Raw genomic sequence first — 22,592 nt, forward strand, 5'->3', positions numbered from 1 at the left:
ATGGTGGGCATCTTGGGCTGCAAGAGCAGGCACAGGATAGGGCATGGGCTCGCAGGGCGGGTGCCTGTAGCTCCTGGCCAATCTCGGCCTCTGTGGGGTCTCTGAGAGGGGCTGAATTATTGTGCCCAGGGAGCTCCCCCCCATCCTGGCCAAGTCAGGATACATTTTTTTAGCCTTTCCTCAAGTGATAGAAATATCTAGGGGAGGGCAAAAAATAGGGGAGGGGGGGAAAGGGACGCAGTTTCCAGTATTTGTCATTATTATAGGTTATATATACAGGAAGAAAGTTAATTAAGCTTTAAAAAATCCATCACACATCAATGGGTGCATTTTAATGAGTACAAAAAGTTGAGATGTTTACTGCCAATTAAAGTGGTTTTTAAATAAGCATTAATTAACACGGAAATTCAGAAGAAAGTTATACCTTGTCAAAGAAAGGCCAGTGCAGTCTATGCCCACTTCTGCTCCCATTCATACTCAGATAGTAATTACCACCAACCCTATATTTTCCATAATAATGAGGAGAGGCTGTCATGGCTGTCAAACAAAAACAAAACAAAAAAAAAAAAAGAAAAGAAAAAAAGGTGCTACACAAAAATACTCTCAATCTGAAGTAAACTTTTGTTTTTAAATATATAATAAAAAGCCACAGGAGACAGCAGTGTAGAGCAAGGCAGTGAGGGGGGCAGTCAGGCAGCCATGCCAGGGGCAGCTGCACACACATGGCTCCTCCCTAGGGAGCAGAGACTTTGGAACTTGGGAGGAAGCCTCTCCAGACAGTCCAGCTGAAGAAAGACCCAAGAAAAGCCAAAACCAACCAGTTGTTCCATCCCTAGCACTGTAACTTGTGGAGAAGCTGATTCCCCTGTTAAAGCTAGAGGAGCTGGTTTTTTCCACAAACAAGTGCTGACAGACCAGCTCCATGCTTCCCAAAGTCAGATCAAAGCAACCACTGCAAATAAGTTCAGCTTCCATGTGCACTTCCAGCTGGTCCAACTGGTGACATGGGAAACAGTATGACCCTCAATTCTGTCGCTTCTCCATTCTTAAGGATTTCTTAATAATTGTCAGGAGTTTCAGCTCTATTTCAGCTAGTGTCAAATCCTGAGGGAAGAGCAAAGGAAGTGATTTCTCCCATTGTTAGTCAGGTGAATGTTTAAATATCTTAGGAAAACCTTTCCTCCCCCAAATGAATCTTAGGCACCAAGTAAGATTTTCAAACGGCCTTATTGAGAATGGCTTCTCTCCTCACTTCCCCAGCTGTGGAGAGACAAAAGCCCCACTGCCTTTTCAGCCAGCAGAAGAGGCAGATCCCATTCCCAGTGGCCTAACAAATTTTGGACAAATATTTGGTGTAGTGTTTTTAAAGTTAATTTAAAAAAATATCCAAAAACCCAGAAAAGAAGGCTGTAGATATGCACAGACTCCTGTTCCTGCCCCTCGGCATGTCACTCAGACAGTGTGCAGCCTCTCTGTAGCTTGTGTCTATCAGGGAGTATCTGGGAGCCTTTTACCTACTCCGTGTCCACAGACAATATCTGCAATGAAATAAAAAAGGAGAGCATTAAAAGCCATGGAAGTTTTGTTGAACTTAGCTGGATAGGGCCTTCAGGTCTTGCACTAATCTTTCTAACATACCTGATGGCACTACAGAGGAATATTTTATTGCTAGAAATAGTTGAGCGATTACTTCAGAGAAAGGACGGACGTAACACAAAAGAATTTCCAAGAGCCGACAGGAAGGAGTGTTGCTCATGCAAAATTCCACATTAGGTGTTACAAAAATAATAAAAAAACCACCGGCCCTTGTGATGTCTGAACTCCCTGACACTGATGTATGGACAGGGGAACAGAGGAGGAAAACGACAGGGAAAGCCAAGCAAATACACCGGGATGCTTATGAACTGAATACAGGAGACAAGTGTCACAAGTTGACCCTCTGTGTTTGCACTGAAATTTGACCACTCCAGACAAAATTCCTTCAGTGGGTTTTACCTGGTTCGAGTTCAGTTGATAATGGCTATTTCTTACAGTATTGTGACATCAATGCTGTTAAATCAAGACTTCAGAGGAGGAGTTACAACTTTAATTCCTAAAAAAGCCATTGTAAGACCTTTATGTTTTCCTTAGAGGGATGTGACCCAGCTCTGATTAAGGGCTGGAATAAATAAGCATTTTGCATAGAGTGGCACACCAGGAACACAGCTTCCTTTGTAACAAATGAGCTGCACACATCCAGGGCAAACACTCTCTCCATGATGACTGCAGAAAAGCCCTGTTGTATTCAATGCTAGAAAATCTCTGACTTCCTGTAGAAGAGCTGGCCAGTGCTCAGGGTGGATGTACTGTACATCATCCTCTGGGACTCCTATGGCAGCAACACCTGGACACCAGCACAGGAGGTTCTTATCATTCAGGAGCAAGGAAAACAAGCAAGAAAGTTGTGGTGGATATAAATCATCTACACCTTTGTTATTAGGGTGAGGGTGGCACTGGGCTGGGGAACATCTGGGAAATATCAGGGACCTGAAGAGAGACTGAAGAGCTCAGTCCCAGCAGGATCAGTGGTACCAAACACTGTGGCTTCAGCCCCAGTGTTTTTTCAGGCCCTCTGATGTGAGACCATTAGAGCTGTCAGTTCTCTGGGGCTGAGAATGTTCCCTCCTTCAGGCTTCCACATGGGTTGGATGAGATTGTAGCATAAAGATAAAATAGTGCTACCTCACTGAAGACAGGAGTTTTTCTCTTATCTATCAGACTTTTGGGTTGGTGTCCTTCTCCAGCTGGTCCAATTCACACTTAGTTGGAATGGGGACTATACAAACCCCACTACTGGCAGGAATTCTTGGTGCTTGGGGTTTTGCATAATAAAAAAAGTTAGCCTCCAGCCAAAAATCCTGTTCAAAAAAACAGTGGCAACAATAGTCATACTATCAACAGCAGGCTTAAAAGATGGAAGCCTGAAGAGACCCATTCTGCTTTCAGTCATCTTCTGGACACTGTACTGACCCAGCTCTGAAGGTGGACTCTGAATTCAACTGACTGTCAGAGCTCTGCAGTTAGTCTCTTAAAATGATGAAAGATGAAGGACAGAAAGAAAGCTTTTGTTTAAAAAGGCCTAGCTGAAGGTTGACTTAAGCTTTAAGCTAAAAGGGATTCTAATTCTTCCAAAGCTTCTAATCTCATTCAGAATATTGAGATTTTTTTAATATTTCTCATTCATATAGGAATATTTTAATAGCCACATAAACTTGTACTGCTCTTGGCCTCAACATACAAGCTGTAAGGATGTACTAAAAAGAAGGGAACATGCTTTTAAAATGTTAGAATGGAAAGAAAGCCAGCATTTCTGCAGCAAACCACCCTTTTGGTGGCTAGGACACAAGTCAGAACCAAGTCCATCTAGAAAAAGACTAAAAAATAAATGAAAGTAAAAACTGCTGTCATGTGAATGAAAAAACCAACATTCAATGAATAACTTGGTTGCAAATGGAACCCCCTCAGGAGGCACATATATGGAGAGAGGAGGAGGAGATATTCCCTTGGAAGTAATGTAGGAGCTGTCCAGGCTCCTGAGGCTTTGAGTGAGGGTGCCTGGTCTAGCCAATAAGCAAAGCTGTGCCATACTCTTAAGATTGTATTTTATGCTGTTTTGTTTGGTTTTGTTTGGTTTTGTTTGGTTTTGTTAAATCAATGGAAAAAACCCCTACCTGTACTCTCTGAAATCAGTGGAAACCTGATTTCTTTGCATGCTGATCTCTGCAGCCTCAGCAGACCCAGCTGGCCAGGTGAAATGTCCTTCCACAGAGCACAAGCATCATGACACAAGTGTAAATCTCAATATAACCAATGTCTTGCACCAACACCAGGACTTAAACCAAAATGAAAACATCAGACAATGTTGGCTTGGCCTGGACTTGCTGGGAAACTGATAAAAAGTCTCAAAACCCAGGAGCATCACCGGGTTCAGCTCCATGAGCAGTTAAAGCTGTAGGACAGACAGCTTGCCTGTACCAACCACTTCAAGCATGCACAGCTTTATTTGTGATCCTGAAAGAAATGCACATGTCCTTCACTGCCACATAAACATAGTGATCCATCTCTCTAAAAACCAACTTGACAGTTCTACATTTTTTGTACAACTGAGCAATAGGTTCCCATTTCAGTGAGGCCTTCTCTTTTGGTCTCCCCTCAATAATGCACCTTTTGATTCAAAAATCACTTACACACCAGAAACATTTTGAAAGGACTAAAGAGATGCCACACTGCAAAGAGGGTCCAAAGAAAATCTCCAAAGACATCTCTCTTTTTTGCCATTGACTGTGTGGCAGGAGCCCTGATTTACACCTCTCTACCTGTTCAAGTGACAAAGGTCAACAGAAAATTTCCAAAACGGAAACAAATCTTTAATTTTAGATACTACATTTCCAGAGATGAGGCAAACAATGTGACAAGATAGTATGCTGGTATGAAGGTGGATATTATTGTGAAATGGGTGGGAGGTCAAAAAGCCACCCCCGAGCTACAGACAGGAGGTGACCAGTAGCACAGGTTCCATATCCCTGTGCCAGAAAAGCCAAACCAAAACATAAATCCTCACGTGCCTTTGCACACGTGCTGCAAACCAAGGTGTGGGACTCCTAAAGGGGCCGTGCCAGTGCTGGTGTCACATCACACACAGGACCTAAGGTCTGCCAAGAGAGCTGCTACCTCCATTGTAAATTCAGCTTGCCAGATATTTTTTATTTGAAAACCAAAAATTATACACTTTCTAGAGGGAAAAAAAAATGAGAGAGAAAAATATTTTTCTAAAATCTAATTGACATAACAAAAAAAATAGAGTACTGTGTTTCCAAGAGAGTCTGAATAAAAACACACCCTGAAAACCTCACGTGAAACAGCTCTGAGCATTTAGAGGTTTCTCATGCATTGTATTGTAAAACAGCAGCTCGTTCTTTTCAGAGCAGCAGAAGTAAGAGCACACAAATGATTAAACAAGCAGGTTTAACTATCTTGCACTGACGAGGAATTTGTCAACACGGGCTCGGTATTTATGCAGCTCTGCAGCAAATACTGTGTGGCTGCAGGAGTCAAACAGCTGTCTGTCAATAAAGCTATTCTCCTCGCTGAACATAATAGCACAGACTCAACATGACCCTCAGAGGCCTCTTTAAGCTGCCTGGCTGTCTCCTCCTTCTCCATCCCTCCAGAGTCCTTCCCCAGCAAGCTCTGAATTAAAAGGGAGAGGGAAAAAAAAAAGAAAGAAAAAAAAGTATTGGAGTCTTTTCTACCCATCTTAATATTAAAAGTGACTTAACCCTGGGCAAGTCAGTCTACACACACAAGCCTGAGCTAAAGCAAAGTTAGGGAAAGACAGCTTTGATTCACCGCACGTGAAGGGCTACTGACAATCCCTTTTAATAGAGCTTGCAACATTAATGTAGCCAGAGCCACATGTGACACCCATTAGGGCCAGGGAGAGCTCCCACGCATATATTTCAAGGAAGCAGTAGATTCCCCGGTCCCAGAAGCTGTCTTCATTACAAAAGTCTAATGCATTTTTTATTATTCAGCCTTCAGTGGAAATGTCACCTTTCTAAAGCAAGCTGTTATCGTGTGTTTCCCATGCCAAACACATGGCCTCTAAGGAGAGGGTTTTATCTCTACATTTTTAGTGATTTGTATTTCTCTTTCAAGGAGCTCCATGCCTTAAGGCACCTGAAACGCTCACAGCACAAGAAGGTGAGGTTACGCGGGATGCTGCCGACGAGGACAAAAAAACCCAGGGCCGGGAGCCGGCGCAGCTCCCAGCAGCAGCCGCCCCAGCCGATAATTCACCTCCTTTAGCAGATTTAATTATTATCCCTGGTCTTGCTTGGGACCACATCCTCAAAGAAGCAGGGCGCCCACCAAGCGCCGCCACGGCCGCCTGACAGCGCGGCCAGCACCACTGCCCGGCGCCTGCCAACCAGCCAGATGCTGCCACATATTGGCATCTGGGGCCTGGAAAAGCAACTGCGGGCTCCGTTTGGCGGCCAATCCTGACCCCGACAACTGAAGGAGACAAAAGGAAGATAGACGGGAGCGGGGGGCGGAAATCTCTCCTGACAATTTCACTGGTAAAGATTTAGACAAAAACCTATTGTTTCATCGCTCTCCAAATGAATAAGTTTCGGAGAGGAGAAGAAAAAAAACCCACCCGGCATATTCTAAATGCTGTCAGAGTGCAGGGTGCAAGGACAAGGGATTATTTATGAAAAGAAATAATGAGGAAACCAGATGCCTGCCTTTCTCAGCCCTCTGTGCTCCAGTCACCCTAACCGGGCTTGTGCAGCCCTGCTCATCAAAGACTTCTCAGCCTTAAAACGCAGGGCAGGCTCTCAGTAACTCTTCCCATCTCTGCCACCAGGCAAAATGCCCTCCCTGTTTTATAGGGAGGCCCCCACAGTAAATCAGAGGCACAGCAAAGGCTGAGGGAAGACTAGCAGACCTCACCCCAGCCAGGGAGAGTAACTGAACTGCCATATTAACTGCACCCACCAGAATAGCAAAGAAACCAAAACAACATTAAAAAAAAAAAAAAAAAAAAAAAACCACAAAATAAATTAAAAAAAATACCCCATGCTTATTTCACTAACACCAGGACTGAAACTGCATGGGTGTGCTTAAAGTAGGAAAGCAAACAAGCTTTCTATACCTGTTTCCAATGAAATTGGCTTCTCTCTGTAATTGAAGGGTAAGCTCCTGACCCCAGAAAAGTCAATGGGAAAACTCCCAGTGAAGTTAATGGGGCTGGGACTTCACACTGTGAGGTTGCTTTACCCTGGGAAGGTGATTAACTCAGGACTCGGCAGTATCCCAGAGCACCTGTCAAGGGCCTGCAAGGAGCCAGAGCAGCCAGGGTCCTTCTCAGGGGAACTCCCCTCTCACCTCACCCTGCTGTGTGCTGGGCCTGGCAGGGGCAGATGGCAGGGGAGTTCTCTAAGGCCAAAGAAGACATGAAGCTGGAAAGGATGGAGACCAAGGCAGCAGAGTAGCAAATTTTAAAATCTGGAGAAAGGGTATGTGCCACTTGGCTCATGATCCATGCTGTTGAAGTAGCTCTTCTCCATGCCTGGTTTGTAAAGGAAGATTATGAGCTGGCAAATGTGAGTCCACAGAGCACTAGCAAGACCCCAAGTGGAGCGTGGCTGGCCAGAGCCGTGCTCTAAATCATGGCACACCACTGGTCTCTCTCATGGAGGCTCCTTCCTTGTTATCCCAGCGCTGCACGAGGTGCCATAAAACTCTCGTTACTCACACACTGCTGGGGGAACCAATTTCCCAACGCTTTTACAGTCCCTGTACTTTCATATTGTGGGAGTAACCCTCTCTCTTTGCTTCACCAGTGCATGGGGATAACAGCTGCATTTAATAATCTGCTCCTGTGTGCCAGCATTTTGGGGCAGCATTTCAGAATCAAGGGCACAGAGAGGGTAAGAAAATCTGTGACCAAGGCTGAAGGATGTAACACAGGACACCGATGGAGAGAGCTAAGGAAACCTAGAAAATACCCTGTAAATAAATGGCTCAGCTCATGGAAGGGGATGGGAGAAACTGGCACAAGTGAGGTTGTATCAAAGCAAAAAGTCTCTTCTCCAAGGCAAAGAAAAAAGAGGTTAGCAAGGCTCTGCTAAGACCACTGACCTCAACAACTGCTCGTTCCTTATCTGGTCCATCTTTATCCAGCTCCACCACTTGGCAACAGCCCAGTCTAGCTTATTACCCTGAAAAGACTTTTCTCAAACTTGCCACCCTTAGGATCTCAGCAGCAAAGCATCAAGGTAACCACCCACAGCCTACCCAAGACAACACCAATTCCTCACTGCCCAGGGCTGCACATGTCCCCAGCCTTCCCACACATCACAGAGCCACTGCAGTCCTCTGGCAGCAGCACTAATCCCTCCTGATGGGTCCCTGGGCCAAGAAGATGGAGACAGAGCAGCCTTTGGAGAAGGAGAGCCTCTGATCTGCCAAGAGACAGTGAGGTCCTGTTGGGGCAGCACATCAAGCTGTTGCCCGCTGCCAGGAGTCTGGAGCAGCCTCTCTGCTGTACCCTGATTAGCCTCCTCTGCCCCGCAGCAGGGGTGCAGGAGATTTCACTGCACGGCACCAGCGAGCGGTGGGATCACTTCCACCGCTTTGCCACTCACAAGTTGGGATTTTCTTGAGGACAACGCAACCTTTGGGCCAGGGCTGCCCAGCTCTGCTCATGCAGATGGCTCAGGCAGGAACCAGCCCTCCACCAGCCCCGCGGCGCAGCAGCCAGCCCTGCGCTGCCAGTCTCAACCCCTGCTGCCAGCAGCAGCTGCTCAGCACCTTTTAAGCAAGTCCCATTTCCCCTCTGGGAGTTGGCTCTGCCACCCCTTCCCAAACGGCAGCTGGAGCCACGCGAGGCACCCTGTCCCAAGGGCTGCCAGCATCCCTGCTGCTGCTGCTTGGCCCTGTCCCTCACTCCCCCCCTGGCCCCAGACCCACTCCCCTAAGCAGGAGCTCACCCCAGCCCGGTGACCTTGCCACAGCCCTGTCCCCGCGCAGCGCTGTGGTGTGACACCCACAGGGGCCCGGCCAGAGGCACAACCACACAGAAGGTCCTCAGGGTGGCCAAAGTCCCAGATCTGGTCCTCACTACACCCTAAGCTACCCTTTGCTGGGGGCACATGCCAAACAGCCACCATTAATGCCTGTGATGCCACAAACTACCACAGGGCAGAGCCCACAGGGCGGGAGCATGGCTGAGGGGAACAACAGGCCCCGGCCACGCAAGGGCCTTTCCAGTGGCATCTCCCACAGTCCCCTCAGGACACCAGGCAGCAAGCACGGCACTCCTCAGGGAACAGCCACTGAGGGAGGGAATGGGCAACATTCAGCAGGACCAGGCAGCAAGGACGGCACTCCTCAGGGAACAGCCACTGAGGGAGGGAATGGGCAACACTCAGCAGGGCGCTGCTGCAGCAAACCAATCCCGCACACCAAACCAAACCTCTCGGGGCCTGCAAAGAGCTGTGGGGCTCTGATGTGAAAGCCACGGGTGGCTCAGCTGACGCACAGAGCTGAGGGCTGGCTGCCAGAGGTGCTGCTGACTGGAGGAAGGGATGGTGCCCAGCCACAGGATGGCACATGCCGGGGCCCAGGAAACAACCCCTTACATGGAGCACAGGATCAGGCAGCAGCCAGGAGCCAGAGCACTCAGCCCACAGCACAGCCCTCACAGAAAGCAAAAACCCAAAGAAACCAACAATTGTACTTTTTCATTTTATTGCTAAAATCCCTACCATAAATCTCACCACAGAGGAAGTTTCTGTTTCTCCAGCTTCCTACTCAGTGTCCTTGAGAAAACAAATGATACCACACTCAAAAAAAAAAAAAAAATTCCTATAGTGGTTTACTTCGCACTTCCCTGTACCTTGTTATGCTGAGTGCTTCATTTAGAGAGAGCTGACCTCCCCAGCCTTCTTCATCCCAGTGCCCTTCACTGCAGGGACACACCAAGGAACAGGTTAGCACTGGCGAGAGGAGCGGGGTGGATGTTCCGGCACGGGTAACCCTGCCAACTCAGCATCCCAAAGGTGCGCCCGCAGTCAGCGTGACAGTGACTGCTGTCTGCCAGGTGATTTTCACAGGAGACACAGGAGCTGTGCTACAAGAACAGAAGCTGTGAATACAGCCATTCAAAGTTATGTCCCTTGTATTTCATGAGATGCACTTTCTCCTATAGGTCTGGGCAGGGGCCCAGGCTTACCTCACGGCAATTCTACCTAGGGCAAGCCTTTGAACATTTTGTATCCCAGATTTTCTTAGTAGGACACAAAGAATATTACAGGGTTCAACGGGGTGCAAAAAATTACCACTTTGAGGTGCCCCAAGTGTGTAATCTGCTGTACCTGAACATCCAGAGGAGAATAGGAAAATCTATAGGTTTATTTTACCATGTTTTACATAGACTGTAGCTAATTCTTGTGGGGAAAAAAGGCACTGATTTGTTTTGCTGTTAGCTACTAGGTGTAACAGAAGGAAGTGGGAATGAACACTCATCCAAATGGAGGTGTGCATCACAGGGCTTTGTGACAGGCACCAAAAAGAAGGTATCTAGAGCATTTCAACCAATTAAAGCAAAGGACAAGCACTGATAGGTAAGGTCATTCTTCAAGAATGAAATGTGAAGTTCAGAAAGCCAAGGCCTGAATTAGGTTTGAAAGGTTTTGTTTATTAAAGGAATACATGTAAACACCAATACAACATAATACATGTTCAAGGAAAAAATAAAAATAGAAGCAGGATTGGTTTTGTGCAATTAACTCCAGACCGTGCTTCCCTTGACAAACAATTATCTGAGTCAGTGGTAATGTTACAAATACTTGTAGCATCTCAAAAGCTCATTTCTGGCAAGTCATACTGCCATTCCTTCTACTTTCCATGATCTAGATTTCCTCACTACTAACATACTTGAAAAAATATGTTGATGTCATTAACTAAACCGAATGCTTTGCAGTGAGAGTGACTGATCATCTGGTTTCTGCCAGAACAGGGTTCTCCTGCTGCTGCTCACAGAAACCAGTTTGTGCTCCTGTGCTATCTTATCCTGCCTTTGCTTACAGCCAGCACACGAGCACAACCTGAACACAACCGCATTTCCAAGTAACATGGAAAATACTTTTTTCTACCATTATCACCAGGCAAATGCAATGGGACAGATCAACACAGGCAGGGGCATTATCTGATGGCTGGGCTGGAGAGCCCCAGGGAGGGAGGGAGTCAGGTGGCCAAGGGGAGGGAGGCTTTCCTTGAGCAAGGAGCCCTCTCCAGAGTCCCAGCCAGGGCAGTGCTGGGAGGAAGCCGGGGATCAGTTTGCTCTCTGCATTAGAGATTTCCGACACAGGAAGTTGTTCCTGTGGCTCACCTGAGGGAGTTCCTGTTATGAAGCCAGAGGGTGGCGAGTTGAAACGCAGCTTCTGCGGGTGATGTAATCTTGGACAGCCCTGGCTAGGCAGTGATACCAGTGACCTGGTTACAACCTGCAGTGTTGTGACAGCCCCTCTGCTGGCCTGGTGATCACAAGAAAGGGAAGAAAAAAAAAAAAGAGGGGAGTGGAATAATTTTTAAAGGAAAAAGAAAAAGTTTCCAGATTTCCTTTGTTTAAGTGAAGCATTTTCCTTTTCCACTTTATTTGAATACATCGACCTGGTGTCTAACAGATGGAGACTGTACAGATGCACTTTTGGGAGTGCCCATAAAATACACTGCTAAAATACAAATGGAAGGATACCTCTTTTTTTTTTTAGAGTTGTAAATTCAGTAATCGTTGCTGTCACCTCACTTTCCCAAAGGAATTTGCCCTTTGTTCTCCGGATAAAGCTGGGCAGAAGAAGAAAAAGGGGGGGAAGAGAGTGCAAGCAAAGGGAATATTTAGGGAAAAACCCACGGATACATAATCTGTACATTGCAGTGTACAGCATTTATACATCAGAAACCCATACAGGCATGGCTGCTTAGCAGCACTAGCAGCACTCAGCAAAATATTCTGCATGTCTTATATTCTTCTCCCATTCTCCAGACATTTCTAGCAAACAAACAGGTCAGCTAATTGGCTCCTACCCATGTCTTACCCACTAGGGTTTGCTCAGAGATGTCACTTAGTCATTTGGCATAAGCAAATCCCAGGCTTCTTCCTGTTCAAGCAGCAGAGTAGGTGAAGGCTTTCTTTGATTTATTAAGACTATTAACAAACAAACTGGGGAGTTCAGAAGCTTCCTCAAGCACAAGAACACGAGCAGAAAGGTTTTTTTCCTGAAGTAGCAGCTAAAAATAGGACACTTAGAGGAAGTAAAGTTCATTAAGTGATAAAGCAGTGGCTGCAGCGATGAAAGAAGAGTTTTTCCTTTTTTATCTATATATTTATTTAGTGTTATGTGTTCTTGCTCCTTATTAGAGTGCTAAAGCAGTGTTTATCCAGCTGAGGAAAAGAAGATTTCCCTTTCTGTAGTGACTTTAACATGTAGCTCACCAAATACAATAGTCAAGAGTTTTAAACAGACATTGCCAGCCAACAAAGTACAACATTTGACAGCATTATTTGCCTTTCATATGCTCTTTCCAGAATGGGAAATGATATGCTATTTTCAAGACACATTCTGCAGTATTATGCAACAGTTTTCTTAATTTTTAATGGATATATTATTTTTAATGTGTCAACTTTTGCATAAAGCATTTTAGTATTTTATTTAGTATTTTCTTTAGCATATACCGTTAATAAATTATTTGCTTTTTCCTTCCCTGCCCCCCCAAGAGCTGCACTTAGCATAGGGAAATGGTCTATTGACACAATAAAAAAATACTTTCAACTGGCACAGTCTATAGACACCTCCATCACCAGACAAAGCACCAGGAGGACATTCCTGCCCCTGCTTATCTGGCAGTGCCAGACATGCTGCCCAGGAGTTGCCTCACAAACCTTCCTTTGATGAAAGGACTCACACACACGTAGCAACCAGCTGTGGTAAAAATAAGCCAGCACCCTGTACAACCAGTGATTCCTGTTAAAAGTGTTCACTTCTGGCTCTGTTGCTCCAGCATCCTTTAGCCATTACATCCAAGTGGTTTGAGACATCCAAAGGAAGCGAGTCAGGGTGCTCCTGTGCCAGAGAAACTTGTCCAGTTGACCTGAGTTTGTTCAGAGGGCACGTGTCTCTCATCTCTGCAGATCTGCCCATTCTATAAGGGCAAAAAATGGATGAGATTTGATGTCTTCAACACCAGCAACGCCAGCACCAAGACGCTCCGCAGGATTAAACTGCAAAAGCTTGACATAAAAGAAAAAAACACATGATTCAGTGAGTAAGAACAAAAACAACTGCTTAAAAGTTCCAGAAAGGTCTAAGGTAAGGGACATCCTACTGTTTTCCTGCTCTATGAATTACTTTCAAGAGTGCAAAAGCATACTTGAAATTCCTAAAATCCAGTAAATGGAAGAAGACTCTCCTTTCCTTGAGTATCAGTCTTACAGTCTTCAGAGACTACTGATCACAGCATGCAATTCCCTGAAGCACTGCACACTGGGACTTCATTTCAAGTGTAACCTCATTTTAAAAAGAGACAGCAGCAGCCAGAGCCTGCATCAGTAGAACTCTGGACGCTGCGTTTGCTTCATGTTAACCTTTGCTCACACCACTGTGTTATGGCTACATCAGGGACAGCAGTCTGTAACTTTCCGTTTCATAAATTTTGAGCTGATCCTAAAATATCAGGATAACATAGCCAGCTCTCCATTTCCTAAAAAGAAAAAAAAAAAGTTTTAAAGAGTCCTACAAATGGCCTAAAACTGAAAAGTCAAAACCCCAGTGAAAGAAACAAAACAGCCTAATGGCTTCATGGAAATTTCCTGAAACTCAGCACCTCATTTGCTTTTTATTGTACATCACATGCTGAATTCATGTGAGAAGGAAATCACAATATTTACATCTGTTTAAAGATACCAATCCATATAAAAGGGAATGCAAAGGTAAACTCCAAAGAGACTAATAAAGACACACAAACATATTTTGCAGTTTTCAAGAAGTGTTTATACTCTATTCAATTACAGCCAGTACAAAGGCAGGATCTCTTGCTTGCTTTTTCTGCAACAGCTAATAGGATAACTTCTCCCAGTTGTCACTTGGAAAAATGTGTATTCATATCTTGATGCAGTCAACATCTAAGTGAGCCTACATCCATAAACATAGGAATTTACACATTTTAAGATGGCTCTGCTATTTGCAGTCACAGTGTCACACAGTAAAAGTAGCTTGCTGACAGTGAATGGCGCTGCTCTGGTATCTCCCACAAGCCACAAATGCAGCCAGGGTGTATCAGTCTTCCCTGGAAATACAGGCAGCACCAGCACAGGAAAATCACGCATGGTCACTTATTTTCTGGAGTCTGTCCTTCCAGAATAACTTTAATTTCAGAAAACAAATGTAAACTGAAACAGACACCTATTGAAAAGTCACATTGCATGTTTTGTTGGTAGTAGAACTTGAAGGTTCCTGAAAACAAAAACCTGAGTGCAAAATTCCTAACGAACATAAAAAAACCACTTTATCTTTCAGCAGAAATAAACAGATCTCTGTTTTTCAGATGCTGGCTAAATGAAGATGATGTTTACAATGAAGTCACCTGGACTGGATGCCACAGCAGGAGACAACTCCTGACACAATTTTCTGTATAGCTGAACACTGATCCCGGAGAGTTACTCTGTGATGTTTTGACCTGTTTACCCTTGGCAGTGGGGGGAAGGAAAGTCGCAATGACAAATTGCTATCCATGCCAAGAGAGCTCTCTTCCTTTTCCTGACAAGGCTTCCTTAACAATGAATGGCAGCTTCCTTGGATAGTCACACAACAAAAATGTGATTTACTGCTTCATATAGCCAAACCTCCACCAGATAAGTCACCACCCTACACGAGACAGCTTGATCTAACAGGCACTGGGGAAACTGTTCTCTGAACAGACATGGCCTTGTAACACAGCTGTGAGGGGCAGAAATACATTTGCCACTTAAACCCACCAGTGGCAAAAGAGACATTCTTTGGCATATGTGAAAATAGGCAATACATCAGAATTATACTAATAGTAGTACTAATAATACTATTAGTACTTATAATACTATATTAATTAGTATTAGTCTACATCCAAAAACAATCCTGCAATGGCAGGGACACATGGACTGGACGACTTCATTTGTCTTCTAGTCTTAATGGGAGAATTCCCTTCATTAAATGTGATTTTGCTTTCCTCCAGCTATTTGTCTCTTATGGCGTAAAAATTTGCTACCGTCCAACTATATAAATGCAGAATATATAGAAATGGATTTTTCTTTAATCATTTCCCTTTCTACCTTTGCCAGACATGAACTTTCACCTTCAGTGACTTCATGTCACTTAGTCAAAATAGGTGGTGTCCAAACATACAGTTCCATTTCCACTAATCATTTCACAGTAACAGCACAGAAATCAATCTGTCACTGGATCTTCTCACTCACTGAATTTTCAAATTCTGTTTCCTTTGTTTTCTTCAAGAAATACTTTTTCCACTTTGCTCTGTTGAAAACTACATCTAAGTCATGCCACTATTTATGCACCCACTAGCAAGATCCTCTTCAAAGCTAAACAGCACAATTTGCATATGTTGTTGCTTCTTCTCAAGTGGAACAGGTCAGATCTAGGCACCACATCCACAGCTATGTCAAAATTAACTAGCAGGAACATTGCATTAATTGAATTTCAAGACCCTGAACCATATGTGCAGTTATGACTACCTAAAGTTAGAGTAAACTAAACCCATCAAACAGTACTATTCCCATTAATTTTAAAATGGTGTATCAGTCTGGAAGATTGTCTGTATCTTACAATTTTGCCTTTTGTCCAACCTACCCACTTATCTTCTGACTACAAAAGTCATTGGATTCACCATTTAAAGTACTTTTCTTTAAAAAAGTACATTTCTTTAAAATGGCATCCAGAAGGTTTCCTGGAGGAGAGCTACACACTTTCAACCACAGCAAGGTCATAACTTCAAATCAGTGTGCTACAGGTTTCATAGCACTTTGAGCTATTCTGCTGAATTGGCATCAGCATTTTTACTTTATTTCACTACAATGTTTCCACGAACATTTAGGGCAGAATTCCTAAAATGTTCGTGCATCACCAGCAGGTGTTTCCAAAGCATTTGCCAAACTTGTTCTTTGAAGAAATAGCAAAGCACTCCAGTTTTCTACAGACCCAGCTGGCAGCAGAAGTCAAAGTTTGCAAATGCAACAAGACAACTGGGCAAAATTCATCAGTGCTGACAAAAGGGCCATCCACGTTCCTACCAGCAGCTTACTGGTTTTACATTTACTTCACCAGAACAAATTAGGTAGGTAAGTATTTGTCCCATCCACACATGCACATAGACAAAACAAATTCTCCCCTCACCTACCTGCTGAATCAGTGATCTGGCCTCCTTCGATACATGGTCTGGTATATTCAAAGAAGTATGAGTGTTTATTCCTGATGGATGGCACTCAGCCAGAGACTGGAGGAGAAAAGGAAAAACGGATAAAATAAATCAAAGCAGGAAGGCATATTTATTGATTTCAAAACTGCAGTGTTGGATTATCTCCTACTATCCATGCAAATTTAACACACAAAGCCAAAATTCAGTGCTTCCTAGTGTGAAGTACCGGTTCTGGGAAGAATGTCTACAGGTGCTGAGGAGCTCCCTGAGTTAGAGCTTTAGAACATTTACATCTTAAAGCTTCTGTTCTATTGCTCAAATTTGAAGAGCCTGGAAATTTGGTGGACTTTGCTTTCTTTGTGCAGAGCCGTCAACCAATCACCAGTTTGATTTGGTCGATCACTCTTTGCCTCAAAATACTGAATTAATGTGTAACAACAATATATGGCTTCTACACAGTCTCAGGAAATACTACTGGAAGTATTAGGGCAAAAGTTTTGTACATGTACAGATGGAATGTTAGAGAATTTGGATTTCACTGCAGCTAAGAGGGCATCATGGTTTTGGTTATTTTTTTCAGTCCTTAGTTTGGTACAGCTCTATTAAGTTGTTCTGCTGAAGGCTGAACATGTTTTGTTTCTCTGGTCCCATGCAGACTAAGCAAATTGAGAGTGCTCAGGTTGGCAAAGCTCATCAGAGAAATACAATCAAGGGAATCACACCTGGGCACATCACTGGTAAGAAACTACTGGCCAAGAAGTCACTTTTATGGAGTCACTTGCCCCCAGCCCTACCTTCCCAGTGAGGAGTTCGAAAAGAATGGCACCCAGGCTCCACCAGTCACAGGCTTCTGTCTCTTCTAGGATAGCACCAACCTCTAAACATGAGACATTTCAATTAATATTAAAAAGGTCAGTTACACCTTCAAAATTAACATATATTTACAAGGTGACTGTTTAATGCTGACAGAACATATACTAAACACCACAGAGCTTTCATTATGCCTGCAATTTAGTTAGCCCTTTAGCCACCTACAGATTGCATTGTTCAAGCACAGCAACACCATACATTTCATGCATAATTTGTATTTTCCATGCACACATAGGCACTTTCAAGACTTGTAGGCATTACAGTTATGATTTTTCTATTCTGGACAAAACTGAACAATGACAGACAGTAAAACAAAGCATATTTAGAGAATTTACCCTGGCCACAAGAGCTGGACACATCAGAATGGCCTAATCCAGAAAAGCAGCTCAAAGGAGGGTGCAGTAGTTTACTGCATACCTTAGTTTTGCCTTTGAGGGTAGGATCTGTCTCATGGAAAACCCACACCATTTACTGAGATCCCCATGGGAGATCTCCATGAGCTTTTGACAATGGTCTCATGGAGAGATATCAAATCTGCTTCAAACAGCATAACCACAGCCAGTAACCGTGTATTGCTACAGCCCAGCCCAAACTGTACATTGGTATAAAAAGTTGTTTCCCCTTGCATCCAACCCAACAGTGCTATTGCTGCACAGGCACAAGGGACAGCAGGGAGGGGAGAGGGGGGTGACAGTCCCTGGCCATATACACACACCTATTCAGTGGCATGATGCATGCAGAAAACTTGGCCTTCACTGACTCAGGCTTTAAACTGCAAAAATTATTAAATACAAACACACCACACTGTCTGCCCTAAAACAGGCAGAAAACCAGATTGCAATGAAGATGAAATCTTCATTATGACTGTCAAAAAAATGCAGAGGCTGCACTAAAATAGCTTTGGTGGCAAAAGCCACACCAGCTCCCCAGCAGAGGACAACAATTAGCATACAGTCACATAGCTGTTGCTGTGAAAAGCAGTGCAGCATGGGCAGAAAAATCCTGCTCATCATTTTATGGAGCTTAGCATGAGCATGGCCAAGAAGAGCTCCAGATGAGTCCCAGCCCAGGGTCAGGGAGAGGGAGGTGTCACCCCGGAGCTCCCCAGAGGCAGGGAAGCACAGCCACACTGAGCTCAGGGATGTGCAGCTGCCACACAGCTGGAAGAGGCTCAGCACCTCCCAGAACTAAGCTCAGGCTGCTGTTGCAAGAGCAACAAGGAGGGATGGCTCAGACATTGTCTCTTGAGGTAGCACATCCCTCACACTGAAAAGTTTACTACACTTAATGGCCTTGGAACGACCAATACATCACTGTAAGGGTGCCACACAGCAGAATTTATTCCTCTCCTTACAGATTAATGCTCCTATCAGCACCAAGAAACTTTTACAAAGATGGAACAGCAACTATAAGAGGAACTGTATCAGGATAGTTACATCCATTTTTAAAATGTTTTAAGATCCCATGTGAGCACCAGGATGAAGCTGAAGTTACAGTAAACTGAGAGAATTTGTGTAAAAATCAAAATGTGTTCTTGCAATTTAATTTTAAAGTCCTTCAGAAAGTCTAACCTTCTAGGTAACTATCCTTTAGAAAAAGAAAAAGAAAGAAACCCCAAAGTTGGGCCTTTCTACACAAACCAGCTGGTGAAAGGTATTCAGAGCAATTCTCAGTGAAACCTACTACATGGAATTGCCTTTTCAGCTCAAGGAAGATTTCTTCCCAACAAGTGAAGATTTTTATTTTTAAATTAAATTACACACTTATTACAGAATAAGGACAACAAAGCCAAGAATTAATAAGATTGACTACTACATTCTCAGTTCCACTAACTATCCCATATTGACACACCTTAAATTTTAGAATAATGCCACAGAAGGAAATAATTCAATTTTCCCAAAGGTGTTTAGTGGGAATGGGCCTTATGAGTTACAGCCCAATTGAAAAAAAATTACCTAAATGTGAAAAAAATACATCATTCAGAGTACAGAGAAAAGAAATTCTAAAAAACAAATTTTACTCAGTTTTGGTGCTATTTCTCTTTATGCTGGCAATCAGAGATGCTGATCCAGTTTTCTAAAGAACCAAAGTCACAGTGCCTCCTTTCACAGAACTGTTCATTACAGGAAGCAGCACTGATGAAAATGGACATATATAGAATAAGAGTCAAAAAGCAAACCAGAGTCCACTTCCTCAAAATCCAAGCTCATATTTTCAACTGGAAGAACACTTTCAATATATGCCAAGCCAAAACAAATGTCACTGCAGTTCTCTGACAAGAGCAGCACTGAACTGGTCCATCCACTTTTGGCCATCACCAAAATGACATGAGTGGAATAAATTAAGAACAGGCAAGTAACACGGATTTCTCCCAGGGCTGAAGGGCTCTGCCTGGGTTCTCATGCACAAGCAGAAGCTGCATAACAAGTCATCTGAACCAACACAGAACACAAAATGGAAGACTCAGCTGAGGGCAACACCTGAGTCCCCTTCTTTACAAAAACTAAATTTTAGCTCAACTTTTTTCCTATTATGCAATGTCTGCCTTCCAGCTGCTTTCCCTATGTTCCGAAGTTTCCTTATTTCATGTTAAAATAAACGTTTTCCTTTAAAAAAAAAAAAGAAAATTTAAAAATCACTGTGTACACTACAAATAAACATATGTTGTTTACATTTCCTTCCTTCAAACAGGTCTCATGATTTCTGATGCAATACTGATCATAATAAGTCCAGGATACCACATCAGTATTACTGCATTTTATCTTGATTAAACATCATGGAAAATTTAGAAACTGTAGATTATGAAGTGCTTTTGAGGGACACAGAGTAGCTGGCTAATGTAATATACACACAGGGCATATGCTTTTTTTAAAGCTTCAATATTGCAATAAATCTGAACTACAATATCTGCCTTCACTAAGAAAACATTTTCATCTCAATCCATCAGCAAAGTAATTTAGACAATAAATGGTAGTGACACATAAGCTTAAGTGAATAACATGGGGATATTTATGCCAAATCTTTCCTTCATGAACCTTGAAATCAAGGACCTTACCCAGATTTGTACAAAAATAAACATGTGTACACATGTACAGTGTTGGTGCTTCTAGGACTGGCAGAACAACATTTGCAGAAAAAAACATTCCTATCATCCTCAAATAGAAAATCAGAGAAATAATAAAGTAGGGTGAAAAAAAGTTAATATCTCTTTCAACTCTACTGCAATTTCATTAAAGAGAGAGCTGTCCTCTTTCTCCCTCCCAAAGCCATGACATCCAGCAGCACGAAGCACAAGTCAACAGCAATGCTAAATTCCTGCACAAAGCAATTCCAACGGCAGCCACTGGGATAACTGAAGGGAAGGGGATTTGTAAAATGCTGTCAGGTTTATACAGAGACAGATGGTGCAGGTAAACACCTTCACTACCCTGCACTGTCCTCCTTCCAGAGCAGCTGGTCTCAACTGAAAGGCCCTTTCTTTATGGTTTCCATACTTATCTCAATATTTGCATTACACACAGCAATACCTTACTTCCTGATAAGGGAGACATAGCTGACAACATTTTGTATTTTAAACAGAAGTGCCAGTTCTGAAGAAAAAGCAGAACTTCCCTTCTCCTGAACACACATTCTCAATAAAGCTATTGATGGCAAACCAAGGCTTTTCTCATTCTTTACACAGTAACTTGAAATCTATACCCTATATATACCCCTCTTGCTGAAGGATTTCAAAAACTGTTACTACAACACCTGCCACATTTTCTTCCAAACACAGTTTCCTCCAGGGCTGACAATAATGCCTCATGACCAGCACAGGCAAACAGTAGTTAACATGGAAGAAGCCAGGCTTACAGGAGGCCTTAGACATTCTCTGTGCAACTCAGGCCAGATGGCTCATGAATCACCAAGAACAAAAACTTCATCAAAAATTTTGTAGGACAAGCAGTAATTAAAAAAAAAAAAAAATTTAAAAAAGCATCTCCAGTCAGCTCACAGAAAAACTGGCGCTAGGTGGATGTAGTGCATCCCCAGACACCCAGGAGTCAGGAAAGGCTTACCCCTTACGCCACACTGCAAGCAGGAACAGCATACTCTCAAGTATCATTTCTGCACTGATAGGAAAATAGGGAGACTCATCTGAACTACCATCAGGTGTCTGAAACTGTCCATGAGGAATTGGACTTGTTCAACATCCTGAAAATAAATACAATGTTTTCCCCTTCTGCGGCCATTAAGATAAACATTGCATGAAAAACCATTAGAGACTCTGTAAATTCTATTTACCTTACACTCACTTAATTTTAAAAGATTACTGTTTTATCATCTTTTGATATCTATATATGTAAAGAAACATTTGCAGAGAATCAACTAAAATAATTCCAACCTAATTCACTCGCAACAGACTCAGTCAGCCAAGATACCATAAGATACAGTCACTAAATAGAACATCCCACAAGCAATCTGGCCATAATGCTTTGCCTAAAATGCTTCAGCAATTTATAAAGCACAGTATTGAACCATCTATATTTAAGTATAAGAAGTTTATCATGGTATTTAAACAATAAAGTAGTGAGGCAAGTCCAATGGACATTTGCTAAGATCAAATGGAGTATGAAAATAGGAAGTTTCATCTAAAAGTTATTCAAAAACACAAGCATCTGTGCTCTTCTTTGGGAAAAAAAAAAAAAAAAAAAAAGAATAAAAATAGAGGGAACTGTATTCTTTCTTTCTTTTAGTAGCCCAAGATGGAATCAAAACTTCCTCTAAAATAATCATGTGACGAAAGAGACAAAGTTTTATGACTGTTCTGTTATCAAAACAAAGCAAACATTAATTAACCTCACAGCCAGCTCCGTTTATTTTCACAAGGCATCTTGTATGCTATCTTCAAGGTTTAGTCCCATCTGTAATGTTAATACTACTAATAACAACAGACATAAATAAACACAGGTAAGTACAGTTTCTTCTGGAGTTAACAACTGGCATTTATGACAGCCAGACTAAAATATCAAATTTTTACAAATCAACAGCTTGGTACATCTTACTGCTTATTCTAGTTACAGAGTCTAAGAAAAACCACAAGACCATGTGCTTCACCTGAAACACACTGTGTACTTACAACAAGCCTGGGATCAGATTTTTTTCAGAAAGTACCTGATGCTCTCCCCAGACCTATGCCTTCAATTACCAACTCCAAGTTCATGACATTTTGCTATTCAGGGAGCAGTCAGTTGTCACTGTTTTCTGTGGGACACTCTGGGGTCTCTAGAGAGCTGTCCCACTCCAAATAGTTGCTGAAAAACTGCTACTCCCAGCTTCACAGGAATCAGTACTTTTTCTGCACATTCAGACCTTATTCACACCAGCCATTTATTTTTCATGCTTGTGTTTGATCCTGCTTCCTATTGCCAGGGTTTTTCAAATCTAGCTCATCCTTCTGATTTTGATGTCCAAAGCTCCTTCACCTATCCAGATATTTTCTTTTCCTTTTTGGATAATCCTGAGACATCATCCTGAGACATTAATGTCACACAAAAATCTAGGACAGAGTTAGAGGTAAAAAGCAGGAAGTCCAGTCTTACACTATAACTACGAGACCAGCCCACCCCTCGACACATCTCAGGGTCAATGGCACTTTAATCCACCACAGTTATTTTGCTTCTTAAACAATCTACTCAAATTAAATTACTATAATACAGAATAGCAGATTT

General features: G+C 43.0%; 1 protein-coding gene across 2 annotated transcripts in view; it reads right to left on the reverse strand.

The window, feature by feature from the left end:
* Positions 1–11,911: 11,911 nt before the first annotated feature.
* RPS6KC1 (ribosomal protein S6 kinase C1) overlaps positions 11,912–22,592 on the reverse strand; it is an 83,445-nt gene continuing 72,764 nt past the window's right edge. For both annotated transcript variants that reach the window (XM_059469067.1, XM_059469066.1), the window contains 3 exons: positions 16,806–16,888; positions 15,994–16,089; positions 11,912–12,838 (listed from right to left, as the gene is read on the reverse strand). In XM_059469067.1, coding sequence (XP_059325050.1) covers positions 12,728–12,838; positions 15,994–16,089; positions 16,806–16,888 — 290 coding nt within the window. In that variant the 3' untranslated portion in view covers positions 11,912–12,727. The remainder of the gene's footprint in view (positions 12,839–15,993; positions 16,090–16,805; positions 16,889–22,592) is intronic.

The sequence above is a fragment of the Ammospiza nelsoni genome, chromosome 3 (genome assembly GCF_027579445.1).
Source record: "Ammospiza nelsoni isolate bAmmNel1 chromosome 3, bAmmNel1.pri, whole genome shotgun sequence".
Lineage (NCBI taxonomy): Eukaryota > Metazoa > Chordata > Aves > Passeriformes > Passerellidae > Ammospiza > Ammospiza nelsoni.